General features: G+C 42.7%; 1 protein-coding gene across 4 annotated transcripts in view; it reads left to right on the forward strand.

Annotated features, from left to right (window-relative positions):
- Window positions 1–20,008, forward strand: part of GPBP1 (GC-rich promoter binding protein 1) — a 47,581-nt gene that overhangs the window by 19,864 nt on the left and 7,709 nt on the right. For 3 of the 4 annotated variants that reach the window (XM_081945837.1, XM_081945839.1, XM_081945838.1), the window contains exons 4-10: window positions 12,784–12,901; window positions 14,353–14,476; window positions 14,943–15,166; window positions 16,064–16,130; window positions 17,933–18,120; window positions 19,388–19,525; window positions 19,674–19,832. In XM_081945837.1, the coding sequence (XP_081801963.1) occupies window positions 12,839–12,901; window positions 14,353–14,476; window positions 14,943–15,166; window positions 16,064–16,130; window positions 17,933–18,120; window positions 19,388–19,525; window positions 19,674–19,832 (963 nt within the window). In that variant the 5' untranslated portion in view covers window positions 12,784–12,838. The remainder of the gene's footprint in view (window positions 1–12,783; window positions 12,902–14,352; window positions 14,477–14,942; window positions 15,167–16,063; window positions 16,131–17,932; window positions 18,121–19,387; window positions 19,526–19,673; window positions 19,833–20,008) is intronic. The other variant, XM_081945840.1, reaches the window with a different exon arrangement.

Below are 20,008 nucleotides of genomic sequence, written 5' to 3' on the forward strand. Positions count from 1 at the left end.
TGCCCACTATCCAAGAACCCTGTAAAGAGGGCTCTCATGCAGGCAGAGATAGATCATCTTCTGCAGATCAACGCAGTAGAGGCAGTTCCTCCAGAACAGGAAGGGAGGGGGTTCTATTCCATTCTCTTCCTGGTCCCCAAGAATTCAGGGGGGTGGAGGGCCATTTTAGATCTGAAGCGCCTGAACAGACATCTGGCCTACAAGCGCTTCAAAATGCAGTCCCTTCAGTCGATCCTAAGCTGCATGCGACAAGGGGATCTGCTCACCTCCATCGATCTCAAGGAGGCATATCTGCATGTGCCCATCCATCCCGCACACAGGAAGTTCCTGCGCTTGTGTTACAACGGAAAGCACTTCCAATACAGGGCGCTTCCGTTCGGACTTTCTTCTGCACCCAGAACGTTCACGAAGCTTCTTGCAGCTGTGGCGGCCCACCTGCGCAAGCTTCCAGTCCGCCTGGAGTGCTATCTGGACGACATCATCATCCACTCAAGGACTCATCAGCAAGCGGTGAGAGATGTAAACGTCACAGTTCACACCTTACAGGACCACGGTTTTTCAGTAAACATGGAAAAAAGCAACCTGACTCCTGCCACACGCATACAACACCTGGGCGCCATAATAGACTCAGTATCTTGCCAGGTGTCCCTGTCTCCGGAAAGAATCCGCAACCTCAGGAGCAGAATCCGGTTGTGTCGCAGGAACAGATCCTGGCAGGTAGTGCAGCTATCCCAACTGTTAGGGATCATGATTTCTTGCCTCAACATAGTTCCCTGGGCACGTCTTCATGCAAGGGAATTGCAGTGGTTCTTGCTTCCAATGCAAAGAGCAAAGATCAGCAACTCCACCAGGAAAGTTCGCATCCCACCAAGAGTGACTCGGTCTCTGAGTTGGTGGCAGTCTCGAGCAGTGGAGAGGGGTTGCCTATTCAGAGAACCCGACAGGATTGTGGTAACGACCGACGCCAGTCTCTACGATTGGGGGGCGCATTGCCAAGGTCAGCTGGCGCAAGGCAGGTGGTCCAGTGCGGAGGCAGCCCTGGAGCATCAATTGGCTAGAACTCAGGGCAGCCCGGCTTGCGCTGAGGAGATTTGCAGAACAGCTGAAGGGGCACCACGTTCTGCTACTGACCGACAATGTGGCCACAAAGGCTCACGTGAACCGACAAGGAGGGACCCACTCCAAAAGACTCATGTCAGAGGCGGAGGCCATAGGACGATGGACAGAGATCCACTTAGCGTCGCTGAGGGCGGATCACATCTCTGGAACCAGCAACGTAAGTGCGGATTGGTTGAGCCGTCAGACCATCGACAACTCGGAGTGGCAACTTCATCCGGACCTGTTCGCACAGGTGGTAAGGAGGTTTGGTCTCCCACAGGTCGACCTGTTTGCCTCGGCGGCAAACACACAGCTCCAGCGGTTCTTCTCCCGCTACAAGTCAGCACAAGCGGAGGGGACGGATGCCCTGAGGTCCAGCTGGCCTCCAGGTCTTCTTTACGCGTTTCCGCCCCTCCCTCTGATCCCGCAGGTGATCTACAGGCTGCTGAAGGAGGGGGCAGAGCTCATTCTGGTGGCTCCACATTGGCCAGGAGATCCTGGTTCGCGGACCTGGTCGATCTGTCTGTGGAACAACCGTGGAAAATTCCTCCAGACCAGGTATCCTTGCGTCAGGGGGCCATCAACCATCCAGAGCCCCAATGGTTGCAGTTAGCCGTCTGGCACTTGAGGGGCAGCTTCTGAAGGACCAGAGCCTCTCAGACAACGTCATTAAAACCATCCAAGCTTCCAGACGTCCGGCCACTACTCGCATTTATGACGCGACTTGGGCTGCCTTTTCTTCCTGGTGCAGCAAACGGGACATTGACAGTGTGGAAGCGTCCATCCCTCAGTTATTGGACTTCCTACAAGAGGGCTTGGACAAAGGACTGGCACCAGCCACTCTCAGGCGCCAGGTTGCTGCATTATCCACCATCTTAGCCAGACACCAACTCCAATCCCTGAGTCACCATCCTCAGGTCAAGAGCTTCTTGAAGGGGGCCTACAACATTCGACCCCAGGTGGTGCACAGGTACCCGACCTGGAACCTACCCTTTGTCCTGCAGGCATTGACAGCGGCTCCCTTCGAACCTTTGAGGAAGGTATCTCTTCGACATCTGACTCTTAAGACTGCCTTCCTTATAGCCATTACTTCAGCCAAAAGGGTATCTGAGATTGCGGCCTTCTCGGCCAAGGAAGACCTGTGCATCATCCACCCAGACAGGGTCATCCTACGGTTAGACCCCGCCTTCATGCCGAAGGTGAATTCTCATTTTCACAGGTCTCAGGAGGTTATCCTCCCGAATTTCTGTCCCAGCCCTCAACACTCCAAGGAGCGCAGGTGGCACAAATTGGACGTGCGAAGGGCAGTCCGCATTTACCTGAAACGAACTAAGGACATCAGGCACTCCGAGGCCTTCTTTGTGTCTTTTCAACCAGGCTCGCTGGGTCGCAAGGTGTCATCTTCAACCATAGGTCGGTGGCTGCGAGCTTGAATTAAGATGACATATGACCTTCAGGGCAAGCCGGTTCCACCTCGTGTAACGGCACATTCCACCAGAAGTGCGGCCACGACCGCGGCCTGGGCGACTCAAGCATCTATTCTGGACATTTGCAGAGCGGCCACGTGGGCGTCTCCCACGGCTTTCATTAGAAACTACAAGATCGATTCCTTTGCCTCTGCCGAAGCCTCCTTTGGCCGTAGAGTATTACAGAAGGTTATTGAGGCTCCGGACAATGTCACTTCTTCCCGCCCTGGGACACAATAGCTTGGGCATGTCCCATCCTTGGACTCTCCAAGCAGCGCTATGGAGAATGACCGTTGTCTTACCTGAACGGTCGTTCTCATGGTGCTGCGGAGAGTACAAGACCCACCCAGGGTGATTGTTTAGCTCCGAGATTGTATCTTTACACAGGTGTGAGCTGAGGACGTCTTCGTCGGACAAGACCTCGTTTTTAAAACTGAGCCAGAAGAGGCAAAGGAGGCGTGGCCAGAGGGGGAAAAATCTACTCAGTCCATGGGCAAACAGGCTGTGTTAACCCATCCTTGTACTCTCCGCAGCGCCATGAGAACGACCGTTCAGGTAAGACAACGGTCAGTCTCCGCCATCGGCATCTTTCCGTGGGCTCGTCTCCACACTAGAGACCTCCAATTGTTCCATTTGCCTTTCCAGAGAAGGTTCACGAGTTGCTCACAGTCCAAAGTACTTCTTCCAGCAGAAGTCTCCTACTCCCTGACTTGGTGGATGTCCCCAGTGATCACGAAGTGCGAAGTCTTCTGGACACCAGACCTGATGACGGTAGCAACGGACGCCAATCTGAGCGGGTGGGGCGCCCATCTGCAGGCTCAGATGGTGCAAGGACAATGGACTCAGGCGGAAGGGACTCACAACATAAACTGGTTGGAGCTCAGGGAGGTCCGCCTGGCCTTGTTACATTTCCACCGCTCGGACAGGGTTCATCACATATTAGTCCTCACAGACAACATCACCACCAAGGCTCACATAAACAGACGGGGGGACCAGATTGAGGGCTCTCATGAAGGCGGCCAAACGTCTGGGGCAGTGGGCCGAAAGGAACCTGCTGTCATTGAGGGCAGAGCACATAGCGGGGGCGGACAACACCAGAGCCAACTGGCTCATCTGGGCCGAGGTGGACAACTCGGAGTGGAGGCTGCAGCCGGTGATCTCCGAAGAGGTGGCGGAGCACTTCGGACCCCCGGAGGTCGACCTGTTCACCATTCCTCTCAACACAGTTCCTGAGGTTCTTCTCCCGGTACCAGACACGGCGGGCCGCAGGGGCAGACGCTCTCCGAAGCCCTTGGGCCAGGGGTCTTCTGTATGCCTTCCCACCCTTCCCCCTGATCCCCAGGGTCATACGGAAAATCCTTCGGGAGGGGGTGGAAGTGGTTCTGTTGGCCCCTCACTGGCCCCGGAGGCCATGGTTTGCAGACCTCCAGTCACTTTCAGTGGAGTGGCCCTGGAGAATTCCCCCAGGAGAGGATATCCCTCAGCCAGGGGTCGCTGGAGCACCCAGACCCTCAGTGGCTCCAGTTGACTGCTTGGCGCTTGAGTGGAGCATTCTGAGGAAAGACCTCTTCTCCCCCAAGGTGATACAGACCATCCAGGCCGCATGCAGATCCTCCACAGAGTGCATTTACGGCTCTACATGGCGTGCCTTTTCCACATGGTGTAACTCCCGGGGGCACGATCTGATCCAGGTCACGATGCCTCAAGTTCTGGACTTTCTCCAGGCGGGCCTGGACAGGGGGTTGGCTCCCAACACGATTAGGAGACAGGTTTCAGCCATCTCATCAGTTGTCCTGTGTGACAGGAACCAGAGTTTGACCTACCACCCAATGGTCAGGCAATTCCTCAAGGGGGCTTCCAACCTCAAACCGCCCACGGTTCACAGGTACCCGTCCTGGGACTTACACAGGGTATTGGACGCTCTGGCAGGCGCTCCGTTTGAACCTTTACGAACGGTTTCTCTTAAGTTCCTGACTCTTAAGGTGGCTTTCCTGGTGGCCATCACCTCCGCCAGACGGATATCCGAACTGCAAGCGCTGTCCACCAGGGAGGATCTCTGCGTGTTCTACCAAGACAGAGTAGTGTTACGGTTGGACCCGTCCTTCATCCCCAAGGTGTGCACCTGCTTCCATCGAGCACAGGAACTGATCTTGCCCAACTTGGGGGTGGGCACCATGTTGCGGTGGTTCTGCTCCTACCTCTCTGACCGGACGCAATGTGTATTGGCAGGGGAGCAGAGGTCGACCCTGAGGCCGCTCACTTGTGGGGTGCCACAGGGGTCGGTCCTCTCGCCCCTCCTGTTCAACACATATATGAAGCCGCTGGGCGAGATCATCCGTGGTTTTGGGGTGGGATACCATCTGTACGCTGATGATACACAGCTGTACATTTCCACCCTAAACCACCCCAACGAGGCCGTCGAAGTGATGTCCCGGTGTTTGGAAGCCGTACGGGTCTGGATGGGAGACAACAGACTCAGACTCAACCCCTCCAAGACGGAGTGGCTGTGGCTACCGGCCTCCCGGTTCAACCAGTTTATTCCATCGCTGGCCATTGGGGGCGAGCAACTGGCCCCCGTGGAGCGGGCGCGCAATTTGGGCGTCGTCCTAGACGCCCGGCTGTCTATGGATGACCATGTGGCAGCCGTGGCGAGGGGGGTGTTCCACCAGGTTCGCCTGGTGCGCCAATTGCGCCCCCTATTGGACCGGGATGCCCTTCGCACAGTCACTCACGCGCTGGTGACGTCCCGCCTGGACTACTGTAATGCTCTCTACATGGGGCTCCCCTTGAGATGCACCCGGAGACTGCAACTGGTCCAGAATGCGGCCGCGCGGGCAATCATGGAGAGAACGAGGTTCTCCCATGTAACACCACTCCTGCGCGAGCTGCACTGGCTCCCTGTGGTCTACCGGGTGCGCTTCAAGGTGTTAGTTACCATCTTTAAAGCGCTCCATGGCACAGGACCTAGTTACTTGCGGGATCGCATTCTGCCCCATACATCCCTGCGACCAATTCGCTCCCACAGAGAGGGACTCCTCCGGGTGCCGTCCACCAGGCAGTGTCGGGGGGCGGCGCCCAGGAGTAGGGCCTTCTCAGTGATGGGCCCAGCCCTCTGGAATGACCTCCCCCCAGACATCAGGATAACGACCAATCTCCGCTCCTTCTGCACGAAACTCAAGACCCACCTGTTCCAACTAGCTGGCCTGGCTTAACTAGAACCTCTAACCTCCCTGGCAATTTTAATACTGTAAATGTAAATTTTGGGTTTTTAAATTGTTTTAACTGTCTTAACTTATGGCTATTTTTTAACTTAGTGGCTTGCACTTGCATCTGTATTGTTAATCATTGATGTTACCTCCTCCATGCCACACTTGTATATTTGATTTGATTGTACGTCGCCCCGAGTCCCTTTGCGGAGAGGGGGCGACTGATAAGTCGAATAAATAAATAAATAAACTTCTGTCCAGATCCTTCTCACCTGTTAGAGAAGAAGTGGCACACTCTGGACGTAAGGAGGGCTCTGAAGATCTACCTCAGGAGAACCAGGCCAAGCAGGAAATCTGAAGCCCTGTTTGTCTCCTTCCAGCCGAGGTCTCTGGGAAAAAAGATAACTTCCACCACCATAGGCAGGTGGTTGCGGACCTGTATTGCCACTGCCTACCAATCACAGGGCCTGCCATCACCAAGTCATATCACAGCTCATTCCACGTGAAGCGCAGCCACTTCCACGGCCTGGGCCACAGAGGGTTCCTTGGCCGAAATCTGCAGGGCAGCCACGTGGGCTTCCCCCTCACCCTTTGTAAGGAACTATAAATTGGACTCTTTTGCCTCAGCAGAGGCCTCATTTGGCCGCAGGGTGTTACAGGCAGTCCAGAGGGCGGGGGCCACGCCTCACCAGGTATGAGTTGGGGCATGTTGCCTCAGGGCTCTCCCTCCCTAGGGACGTGTAGGCTTTGGTACGTCACAGTCTGGATACTCCTTCCCCTCACTATGGAGAAAGAGCGTTGGTACTTACCTGATACGCCTCTTCTCATAGTGGGGGAGGAGTATCCAGCCCCTCCCTGACAATGTTAGGTTGCTAAACGTTATGTTGGTTGTTTAAAGAAGGTTATGTTGATGTTTAAACCTATAAAAGCTAATAACTGGAATAAGAGTCTGGAGTGAATGGTACAACGAGTCGGATAGAGTTCTTCGCCGATAACTGGGTAGTACCTGGTGACCAGGGGGCGTGTCCCAAAGAGCTTATCAGACTCAATCCAATCAATGAGAGGACAAGGTTAACCCAGTCTGGATACTCCTCCCCCACTATGAGAAGAGGTGTATCAGGTAAGTACCAACGCCCTTTCTCCACTACTTGAGAATTTTTTTTTACAACTTTCTCCAAATCTTTTTAGAAGATATCTTCTAGATATCCCACCAGCTAACAGAATAATAACAAGAAGGAGATCTCTTTGTAAAACATTTTCATGACATCAACATTGTTCACTTTGAACTCTTTGATTCCAAGTGAAACTGTTTTTCCCATGCTTTTAATACATTACTTTTTTTAAAAAAAAAATCTTAATTTATCTGTAAGCACTGCTGAGAGATAGTTTGTAAAGAAAGTAACATAAAAATGGACTTCCGTGTATAGATAAGAATGTGGTTTACAGAACATGAATAGGTGCCCCTAATCCTAATGTATAAACATATACATTGTGTGTATTAACATCTTCATGTCTTCCCAATTGTCCCCCCCAAATTACAATACCTATTTTTTTTACATTGTAGATAATAGGAATCGTAAACTAATAAGATATTATAAAAGTAAGGTATTGTAATTGTAATAGTAAGGTATTGTAATTGTAATAGTAAGGTATTGTAATAGTAAGGTACTAATAGTAGGATTGCATTAATTGAATTAATTCAAAGTATGGGAGCATTCTTAATTGTGTGATGGTATGTTATCAAACTTAAAGACATTCTTCTCTGGAAATGAGATACATTTCTCTGTAAAGGTAATTTTCTTCATATAGATGTAATATATTTTCTGTTTAGTTAAATTATCTTTGTAGCCTATTATTCTGAGTTATTCAGGATTCATGGCATTTGCAAGAAACATCCTTAGGTGTTCAGAGATGAAATCTGCTTAGATTGAGTGACAAAACTCTACTATGTGAATTTAGATAATTCTTATAATTATCTAATGCAATTTTAAAAATTAATTTACAATATAAAATATAAAAATATAAAAACAAATAATAGGAAAAATAGGAGAGGGGAAAGGGAAAGTGTAGAAAGTGTAGATGCGGGATCGCATCCTACCCCATACATCCCTGCGACCAATTCACTCTCACAGGGAGGGACTCCTCCGGGTGCCGTCCACCAAGCAATGCCAGCGGGCGGCACCCAGGAGTAGGGCCTTCTCTGTGATGGGCCCAACCCTCTGGAATGACCTCCCCCCCGATATTAGAACCACCACTGATCTCCGCTCCTTCCGCAAGAAACTCAAGACCCACCCGTTCCAATTAGCTGGCCTGGCCCATTCATAGTAATATTCTTTAATCCTCCTGGCTGTTATTTTTAATTATGGGGTAGTTTTTGGGGTAGATTTTAATGTTGTCTCTAATTTTATTATTACTGTACAGTTTGTATATTGCCTCCTCTATGTATATGTATGTATATGGTGTTTTAACTCTGACTGTACACCGCCCCGAGTCCCTTCGGGGAGAGGGAGCGGTTTATAAATCTAAATAAAGTAAAGTAAAGAAAAGAAGGGAAAAGAAAGAAAAGGAGTTGACTTCCAAATGGCCAAGTTGACTGTTTTGATAAAAGAAATAAAAAACCACAATTACTTTTGTTTCTACTTGGAAACAGCTTCTGGACTTTGTGCTTGAGGTGGAAAAATGAAACTTTGGTTTTGGGTTTTACTGATTAGATAGATTTCTTTTGATAAAAAATGGCTAATTTGTACTATTATGTGAAAGTAAAAAGTTGAGGTTCAATGTTACTAGCTTATTCTACTGCACCAAATGGAGTTGGAAGCCAATGCATTATTTAAATACTAAGATAATTTATATGAAGACCCTGGATTCAGAAGTAATAGTTTACAGGGAGCCATTTTTAAAAAATGGATGTAAAACATTTTGCCATATATGATTTCTTTAATAAATATGATTGTATTGCTGCTACGATGGGGGTGGGGATTATGGTTTTTATATTGTGAGTTTTTGATGTAAGCCACCCAGAGTAACCTGTGTGTGAGTTAGGCAATCATATAAATTTGTTTATTTTTAATATATAAAAATAAAATAAGCAAGTGTAACATTACTTGTAGAAAAAGTGCTTCTTGGCTTTTTCAATATGTGGAATCCAAATCAACCTGATGTATGAAATCTGTGTAAGCTAGTGGTTATGAACATTGAGCATTCCTGCAGTTTCTGTTAATTGTTCTTGGTAAACAGTTGCTTCATTTTTTATTTTTTCATAGCTTTTTAAAGTGCTTTGTGAGAAACCTCTTTTTTGCTAAGAGTTGCCCCTTTATGGGTGGAGTCATGCCCCCTAGGGCTAACCAAACCATTCTATGCATGGAGAAAATAACATCTTTTTGTTCACACACAGAAAAGCAGAAGTGATCTGGCATTGAAGAGAATTCCTCTCTTTCACCATGCTCTGGTCACTGAATCTGAAGAGGAGTTTGCTTGGCAGACTCCCCCCTCCCCCTTGCAAGAAAAGAAAAAAAATTACTTAATTCCAAATCGTTGCACCTTTTATATATTACAAAGGTTGCGAAAGAAGATGAAAACTGATTTGGTACTGGCCACAATATTTTTATTTATTTCATGGTTATTTCTGAACACTGCTAAATTATTAACAAAGCTGATTGTCAAAACATTGGCTCTTATGTTTTTGTGTGGAATTATGAATAGAATTGATGTATTTTGACAGCTTTGGAGATCATTCCATTAGTTTCCCCTAACCTAATGTTAGAAATTCAGCACATTGTTGGAAAGAAAGCTATTCTGTGTTCTCTGGCTTGGGAGCAACATATACCTAGTTGGGGAGTTGGCATGTCAACCAATTAGGAAGTGCTAAGAAATTTGCTTAGGACCCTATCAGAAAGGGAAAGAAGGAACAGGGCAAGCACACAGAAAAAAACAAAAAACAAATATGCCTCCAACTTTCTTCTAGTTCAGAAGTTGCAGTTTGTTTTGCCTTTCTGTTTATGTTCAGCCAGCGTAGAGCGGAAAGAAATAACATGCTTTTGCCAATTGTTAGAGCAAGGAGAAAAGCGTACCCATTTGCAGCTTGGTTGGCTTGTAAACAAAACTGTCAAGCTGGGGTTATGAAACAAATTATATACATTATCTTTAGTAGAATTTTATCTGTCTATCCAATATCCTGCTTTGCAGTTTCTCTTTTCATTCTTTTAAAATTACTTAACGATATTTTATAATAGCCGTCTATCTGCTCAGCTTTGTTGGAAAATATTCTTGAGGAGGGGGAATCTCTTTCACGGTTGCCATAGGTGTGTGTCAAATGAAGAACCAGTGCTGAAACAATAAAAGTAGACCTGTATTGCATTACTGCTTGATGTTTCATGTCACTCTTTTATATCAGCATTATTCTTGTGTATATTTCAATAAGCAGAAGAGGGCATTGTAATATAAATAATACTGGCAGTTTTCTATAGCTGAAAGAAGGAAAAGAATGAAGGAGGGAGGGAAGGAAAAAGAAGGGAAGGAAAAAGGGGGAAAAGTAATTTGATGGAAAGTGTGCTGCAGAATAAATATTGCGAATCTGATTGGATCTATTTTGTATTTGGTGTGTATGCCTATGAAACTATTCTTACCGAAAACCTGGATGAAAGTCTGGGCAGAATAAGAGATAACTGTTTTTTAAAGAAAAGTGTTTGACTGAAGGCTTTTTTCCTTGATAAATATTTCTCTTCTTAAGGTTGCTGGGCTAGTTTTCTTAAATTAGATCCGTAAAGGTTAGGGTTATTGATTTAAGAAAAAATATAATATTGACTTCAGTTTAATGTTATAATTAAATAATATTAATATTAATCAGCCTACCTGTGCTTTGAAGTCCAGAGGTACTTAATATACACTGCATAATTGATGAGATAATTTGAATGTATTTTTATGAATCCTTCAACCAATACTTTATTGCTTGTTTTGGGTAGGATTTGCAATAATTTTTAAAGCACCCACATGTAAATATAATCAGAACTGATTTTTAAAATGCTCCAAACTTGAGTGGGGGAGGATAAATAAGTGATTCATTTACTGTATGACATTAGTTTTATCTCTTCTGTGATCAGAATTTTGCATAGTTATGCCCAAGTTAAGATAGACTGTTGAGTTTATTTCAAAACTCTGGACATATGTTTTTCTTGTTAAAAATATGGAAGTGGTTTGGTTATTATTTTTGTTAAATTTTTATCTCACCTTTCCTGCAGGAGTTCAAGATGGATATTTTTGTAATTTACTCACTCAATTTATAGCCCCAGGATTACCTTACATTTATTTTATTAATTGTGAATAGCCTTGTTTTATTTATTTATTAAATTTATTTGCTGCCTATCTTGTCACAGAATTGCAAATAAGGTGGTCTCTATATGATTCAAAGTACCGCATTTTTCGGAGTATAAGACGCACCAGAGTATAAGACGCACCAAGGTTTTGAAGAGGCAAATTAAAAAAAAGAGTAGATAGGTAGATAGAGAGATAGACAGGGAGAAAAAGAGAGAAATACAGTAGGTAGGTAGGGAGAGAGAGAGTAGTTAGGTAGGTAGGAGATAAAGGGATAGAGAGAGAAATAGAGAGAAATAGAGAGAGTGTTTAGGTAGGTAGAGGGATAGAGAGAGAGAAATAGAAAGAGATAGAAATAAAGTAGATAGGTAGGGAGAGAGAGAGAGTAGGTAAGTTGGTAGGTAGAGGGTTAGAGAAATATATATAGAGAGAAATACAGTAGGTAGGGAGAAGAGAGAGTAGGTATGTAGATAGATAAAGGGATAGAGAAAGAGAGAGAGAGAGATAAATATGGTAGGTAGGTAGGGAGAGAGAGAGTGTGTAGGTAGGTAGGTACAGGGATAGAAAGAGAAATAGAGAGAGAGAGAGAGAAATGCAGTAGATAGGTAGGGAGAGAGAAAGTAGTTAGGTAGGTAGGTAGATAAAGGGATATATAGAGAGAAATAGAGAGAGATTGAGAAATACAGTAGATGGGTAGGGAGAGAGAGTGTATGTGTGTGTAGGTAGGTAGATAGAGGGATAGAGAGAGAAATAGAGAGAAATACAGTAGATAGGTAGGTGTTTCTGCTGGCACAGCACTTGATCAATGTAATTCTCATCAATCAGTTAAACCTCCCAAAAACAGCCCGTTTTTCATGAAACTCGTTTTTTGTTTCAAAAAAAAGGCATGAATAGCTATTGGGGGGGCTTGCAGCGTGCTCGTGGCAGGGGGGGCACAAACAAGCAAAAAACCAGTATGTTTTTCGCAAAAACGGACCAATTTTTGTCAAAAAATTGCATGCATAGCCTTATGGAGGCTTATAGACTGCTGCTAGGGGTGGGGGTGGGGGCGGCCAGTTTTTTGCTCATTTCTGTCCTCCCCAGCCCCCAGAAGTTCTCAGAAAGCCTCCATAAGGGGCACGGCCATTTTGGTGAAGGGGTGGGGCTTCAGGAGGCAATGCTGTATTCCGTGTGTAAGACGCACCCAGATTTTCAGCCTCTTTTTTGAGGGAAAAAAAGGTGCGTCTTATACGCCGAAAAATACGGTATGTCTCATTTTATTTGGTGAGACTTAACTGGGTGGGGTGAAAATAATTGTATTGAAAAAACTTGCCTCCAGTTTTTAAACTCCTTCTTCAATATGAATTGAAGATATTTTCTTCTCTCTCTCACTTGCAGATTGAGAGTTTTTGATTAAAGTGTTTATACAGGAAACATTTTCACATTCAAACATCATCTTAAAATGCTAATATATATCTTTTTTAATTTTATAAAATGTAAATTTTGATGTCAGTATTAAAATTGTTGACATTTAAAATTCTTTGTTCAGAATATGAGATCTCTCTGTGTTGTCCATTTAACATTCTTTTCCAAATAGGCTATGCAAAGCTATTATGTATTTGTGTTATTTACTTGTATTTCTAGGTTTTTTTTAAAAAAAATCTCTTAATTGACCCAGGATTGAAGTATATCATACTTAAAAACTTATGACATTTATTTGACAGGTAATTGTCATGAGGTGTTGAAGCCTTGTTTCACTGATTGGAAGACTGGACCTAAATGGCGCAGCATGACTTTGCTCCAGCCTGGCTTAATTTTCCTACTCCACCACCATCATCAAAGGTTATTTGTACTACTTCTTAAATTACTAATGCAGGCAATTTCCCCTTTCCCTTGCAATGGTAGGCGCTACAGTGACCCAGAAGAGGTTTTCAAGGAAGTACTAAGGGGCTGGGGTAAAGAAGGAATTTTTAACCCCAGATTTTTGTGCAATGTGGGAATTCTGCCCATTGTAATTTTTTTTTTAAAAGTCCCCTCAGGAAAACACCTGCAATTCAAATGTTTTGGTGTTTTTTCAAATATTTATCATTACTTTTTTTTCTATTATTGGATACACATTTCAAAATAGGAAACTAGACTTCAATTCTTAATTTTTAATAATATATATTTTAACTACTGTTTTGAATTTGGCTTTTTAGCATTACTTTCATGGTAACTGTATTCTTATTATAATTGAAAAATGCTTCATATTTATTGTTAATATTTCTTATAACTGCTGCAAATGTTCACTGGCTATGGAGGAATAAAAGAAACAAATGGAAATAAAGTTGTAAGACAATCTACATTGTATTTTGATTTTTAATTTTATGAATGTGGTTTATTTTTTACATTCTATCTTGGTTTTATTAACAAAATAGAATACATGTGTACTTCCATTCCAAGTATCAAGTTTTTCCCACCTCACAATAGTCCAGAGATCTACAGTTTGAAACGTAATAAATCAATAAAACTAGCAACTTTCTTTGATTGCAATATTGGGATTAATAGAACGCTAGCTCCACCATGTGCTGAAAAGGTAGACTGTATGTAGTATCAACATTTTTAGAAAATTTGAATAATTTTATATCCTTGACTATCTAAATGTCCTACAAAGGATTTAAGCAGAAAAATCTAGGAAGAGTGATGAGTTGTTTTCTGTATAGGTTTCAATGTTTCAGTGTGCATATTCATAACACTAGAAGATCTCCAAGGTCCCTTTCAGTGCTGCTGTTCTGAATATTTGAATGGATGTAGTATATGTAGTATAGCTTACCTTTCTTCTTTAATGTGAGAATGTTTCAGTGGTGGGTTCTGGATCCCGTTCCAACCGGTACGGTTGGAACAGGCCCGGCTGCGTCCGCAGTGCGCACATGTGTCTTAGCGCCTCCACGAGCCTCCTCAATGCTTCAGCTGCTCAGTGGAGCATCGCGCAGGCGCTGTACGTGCTGTGCATGTGCGTGGAAGCGCCGAAGACTTAAAATACCGGTAAGGAGCTCGGGAGGGCGGGTGGGCCCTCCGGAGCACTGTACCAGAATGGTATCCGGTGCTCCGGGCAGACTCCAGTATGCCTGTACTGGGGCGTACCACCTGCAACCCACCACTGGAATGTTTAAACAGTAAGGATAAGATTGCATTAGAGTGTAGTAGTTGGGTGTTAAGACAAGATTGTAGTCCTCAGCAAATGTACATAATAGTGTGTTGATTAATTTGTGCTACTGATACAAACAACAGATAATGTTTGTTTTCATCTTTAGTCATCACTGAATTTTGAGAAACATTCCAGCACCTTTTCATGGACAGAAAATCGTTATGAAGTTAATCGTAGACGGCATAACTCTTCTGATGGATTGGATCCTAGTTGTGGCTATTCAAATGGAGGTTTGTTTGTAATTTTTTGTCTTTGAATAAGACATCAAAGTGTTTATTTACATAGAATCATGATATTTTCAATTACAGCGGGATTATACAGGTTCTGAAAAAAATGGTATATAACTTTTAATTTATAGATAGAATGAATAAAAAATATTGTTAGCATAGTTCTGAGTCCTCTGCAACACCTTAAAACCACTAGACACATTATGCTTATTATATTAAGAGTTGTATAAATGTTTTTACTATTTCTTGCTCCTTTCTGGAAACTTGCATGTCATTGGAGAGAGATATATATATACACACACACACACGTATACATATACGTATACATTCCAAAGACTCTTCATACTTGTAAAGTAGAATTGGTTATTAAACTGAACTAGTTCAAAATGTTTCATTTACATTTTCCTATAATAAATTTTGTGCAACATGGCATGCAATTTTGATTTTAATCTTTTAAAACTTATTCAAGGGCATTCAGGAAGAAAAGAAAGAAATGGTTGGCGTTCACAAGGCAGAAATGGAACAGAAAACTCAAACTATAGAGCAGGATATCATAATGGAAGTTCACGTGCTCGCACCAGGAGCTTTCAGTCTGGAAAAAGCCAAGGATCACAGGAAAACAAAGCATCTGAATGTGAGACACTGAAAAAGACACGCAAGGAAGAACCCAAACAATTTGAAGCTGAAGATTTTGTAAGTTTATCATAGTGCATTCAGGTACTTGCAGAAGGAAACTATTCAGAACATTTCATGAAATTACTGTGGTTTTTGATATTGGAAAGATATTACAGGTAGTCCTTGACTTATGTCAGGTCATTTAGTGACCATTTGATTTATGACAGGCTCCCCCAAAACTACTTACAACCTAGTTTCAAAGTTAAGGTTCAGTAGTACCTCCGTAGTCATTCACCCCTATGACCAAACTATAAGGATGCTACAGTGCTCAACACCCCCCATCCCACCATCCAGGGTTCCTGTAGCTACTCATTCACTCAGGCGGATGTAGCTTGGATGAAACAACTGGGGCTTGCAACTCCATCTTCCTTCCCATTCAGCAAGCAACGGGAGATCAGGCCAACAGTTTGCAAGCCTGCAAGTTTCTTCCTGCCCAAGGACTTTCAGGACTCAACGTGCAAGTCCAGAAACACCCAACTTTCCTTCCTGTTCTTGATGTAGCTGCATTTCCTTAAACAAGGAATGTCTTCATTTTAAGGGAGTTCCCAAAAATAATCTTGAAAGTTGTGTCTTGTCATCCAACCTCATTTTCAAAGAAATATTCTCTATATTCCATGTTACCACTAATGATACTAGACCAAATGTTATTAAATTACTAAGTTCAGTGTGGTAAACCCATCCTGTTCTCATGTTTGATGTTTATTTTGCAGGCCAATATAAGCCATTTAGATTATAGCCTTGTTAAGATTACACTTTCCATCTGACTAGTATGGCTAGTTTACCAATTTCACTATCTCCTCTTACTGATTCAGAGCTTTTTGATAATGCTTCTTTCAATCTAGAAAATGAGATTTCAATTACAAGACAGTTTCTAATGGAACTTAAACTAATCAAGCTGTGGATTTGTTATTTTAGCCATCCCTGAATCCGGAACATGAGAGGGAACCAAACCAGAATAAATCATTAGCTGAAGGTGTTTGGGGTAAGAACATTAGGATTATTATTATATATTACACAAACCATATTAATTGATTTTTCAGTAAGTGCCTCTGAAGTAATATTTGTAACTTGGGATTTTGGATTGTAGTACTGCCTTAAAAGTTATATCTATTTGGGGCTTATACTTTTTTGTTTTGTTTCAATAACTGGTAATTTATATTGCTGGTTTTCCACAGTAATGTTTTGGGAGGCTTCGTGTTTAAAAAAAAAAAAGCCAGTATCTATATGTGTGGGTTACAAGTTGCCCCCTCCCCAAATTTTTGGTATATCTTGATTTTTCTAATAGTTTTTAATGTGCTATATGTCAGTTAGTGTATAGATGCTATTCATACAGAATTAGGTTTGTGTATGTTTGTCCTCCTTTGGCCTGTTCATGTATTTGCATGCTAAGAGACAAGACGGATACTGAAAATAAGTATGTGAGATTTGCAGCAAAATGCAGGATTATATCATCACCACCTAGATGTTCATTCTGTTCTTCCCTATTTTATTTTGCATTGATTTCAGATTGTATTGCAGGACTGCTGTCCCTGCTAATTCTCATTAATGGTTTGGATACCCTGTTTCCCTGAAAATAAGACCTCCCCAGATAATAAGCCCAATCGGGCTTTTGAGCGCATGTGCTAAAATAAGCTCTCCCTGAAAATATTGCAACACAGCAGCAGCCATGGGATGACCATGCTCGCTGCCTCCTGCATCTCAAAAATAATAAGACCTCCCCGAAAATAAGGTGAAGCGCTTATTTCGGGGGGTCAAAAGAAAATAAGACCCTGTCTTATTTTGGGGGGAAACACGGTATTAAGTATTTTTTCTTTTTAATATTTCTGCACACATCGGTTTCCAAGATTGTTGAAATCTTCCTCTTGTTTCTGAGTAATCATTTTGGTTCCTGATCTGTTGGGACTCAAAATTGGAAGAGAATTAGTACGTTCTGTGTTTTTAGACATAGCTTTGCTGTGTTTAAGTCTATAAACAGTGTATCGTGAGTATCAGTGAATGCAAATACTTTATCTAAAAGCATTTCAACAACTGTATACAAATAGTCCTCTATTTACAACCATTCATTTAGTGACTGCAAAGTTACAACAGCACTGAAAAAGTGACGTATGACCATTTTTCACTTAAAACCATTGCAGTATCCCCATGGTCACATTATCAAAATTAAGATGCTTTGCAGCTGGTATGTATTTATAATAGTTGCAGTACAGTGGTGGGATTCAAAGTTTTTACTACCGATTCTGTGGATGTGGCTTGGTGGGCGTGGCAGGGGAAGGATACTGTAAAATCTCCATTCCCACCCCACTCCAAGGGAAGGATACTGTAAAATCTCCATTTCCTCCACACTCCAGGGGAAATTTACTGCAAAATCCCCATTTCTTCCTGATCAGCTGGGACTCAGGAGGCAGAGAATAGATGGGGGCGGGGCCAGTTAGGTGGTATTAACTACTCAAACTTTCCGCTACCGGTTCTCCAGAACTGCTGAATACCACCTCTGTTGCAGTATCCCAGGGTCATGCACTCACTTTCTGACAAGCAAAGTAAATGGGGAAGTCAGACTCATTTAACAACTGTTTACTAACTTAACAACTGCATGATTCACTTAACAGCTGTGGCAGGAAAGATTGTAAAATGGGGCAAAACTGACTTAACTGTCTTGCTTAACAATGGAAATGTTGTTCTTAATTGTGATTGTATGTTGAGAACTACCTATATATGAGGACTACTGGATTTCTGATTTAAATGTAGCCATAATCTAGAATGACATATATTTTTGTGTCTTTGCAGAATACTCTCTAAATCCTAAATCTAGATCTCCACGAATGCTGATTATTAAAAAAGGCAATACAAAAGATTTGCAGATATCTGGATTCCCTGTGGGAGGAAATATTCATTCATCACAATTGGTTGGGAATGGAACTGGCATGAATGTCTATAAAGGTTTAGTTCCTAAACCTATTATTCCACCAGCAAAGGTAAGATTTGAAAACATCGTACTTACTGAAAATAAAAAGCAGATACAACTACAGCTTCTCCACCTTTTTAAACTAGAGCTGTCAATTCTATTACAGAGAAGAAGGGTTCATTCTCTTACCTGTGGAAATCATTCTCACTTGCATGAACAGCAAAGAAGGGGAGGGGAGCAGAATGGTAATGGAGTAAAGAAAAAATGGTTGGGCTAGAAAGTTTTCTTTTCTAGAATAAATCTGGATGGAAAAATAACAGATGGATAAGAGAGAGAGAGAGAAGCCCTGCTTAAATATTGCAAAATGCATTTAGTTCACCAGGTAAATGTCCCCTGCTCTCATGCAATGGCTAAATGTGATGCTAAGCTTCAAAGGCATCTGTGTTTTTCCATCTCTAGTACTGTATGATTAGTCCTTGGCTTATGACCATAATTGAGCCCACAATTTAGTTCATAAGTCTTGATAGTCGTAAAACAGGTCATGATGTGACCAGACCCAATTTTATTATCTTTTGAGTCAGTTGTTAAGCAAATGTGATGGTTGTTAAGTGAACCCACTGTTCACTATGGGGCAGTTTTTGTGAGAAAATGGAACTAAAGGCCAATTTGTGGGAACAATTTGAATCGCAGGCCCGTGTTTGTGAGGCAACTGCAAATAGCTATAAATGTGGGTTAATAGCTAAGTGCCCCAAATGCAGTCATGTGACCATGGGGGGGGGAAAGGTGAATGTTGTAACTTCAAATCTGGATCATAGATCCCATTTTCAGGGTCTGTTGTAACTTCGAATGTTTGCTAGGCAGCTGGACATACGTTGACGACCATCTTTAGCCATTTCTACTTTTGCCCATCCACTGTAGCCATTTCTATCATCCCTTTCTACTTTTGCCAATCCAATGAATGTAAGAAGACATGCATACTTCACAAGCAGTGGGGATCTTTCTATTGGAAAGTACAGTAAAGCTTGAAAAGTGGATATTTTAGGGACTTTTCTGGCAATTTTTATCTTACTTTGTAACAGTACTGTAATATGAAATTGTATGTATTTATCAACTTAATTTTACTAAGTTGTGGACATTACGGGGATGTCTACAATTCATTGTTGGCTCTTCCTTTTATTTCTTCCTCAATATAGAGACTTCCCTCGTCTTAGCTATTTTAAAATACCAGCATATTATGTTGTTAAGAAAAATAAATGTAAAGGACGAGTTTTGTTGGACACTTTTAAGTTGTTTATCAACCTGAGTACAAAAATATTCTACTATTTTGATATGTTTAGATCACACAGTGGAAAAGCCAAACAAAAGAGAACAAAACTGGGCCTTCATTTCCTCATGACTCTGCATATGGTAGTGGAAATTTTAGTGCTTTAAAACCTACTGCCAAGCCTATTGGATCACAAAAGTCAATGAAAGAGGTACTTTTTTTCTCAAAATATGTCTCTATGACAATTTTGAAAAATTAAATGGAAGATCTGAAACAATCTATGCTCCCTAAAATGCTGTTGATGAAACAAAGCAAGAACTTTTTTGCCACTCATTACACACGTTTCTTCTTCTCTTTAGTGTAATCGGTCAAATTCCTTATCTCCAGTTGATAAACTGGGCCAGCCTCGTTTAACCAAATTAACACGAACACGCACTGATAAGAAGAGTGAATTTTTGAGGATGTTAAAACGGGATCCAGTGGAAGAACATGATGGAAACTCTGTTGAGCAAGAGAAGGTACAGCGAGTTGTGCAGGGAATAACATGCCTGTTTATCCATTACTTATTTTTCGGTCATTCCTAAGGAACTTAGCAAACACCTAACAGTGTTTATTACATGATAAGCATTTATTGCTTTTTTACAGACTAAAATGTTAAACCAGAATACAAACCAAAGATAATAACATCTATAAT

The sequence above is a fragment of the Natrix helvetica genome, assembly GCF_964273705.1.
Source record: "Natrix helvetica genome assembly, chromosome: 2".
Lineage (NCBI taxonomy): Eukaryota > Metazoa > Chordata > Lepidosauria > Squamata > Natricidae > Natrix > Natrix helvetica.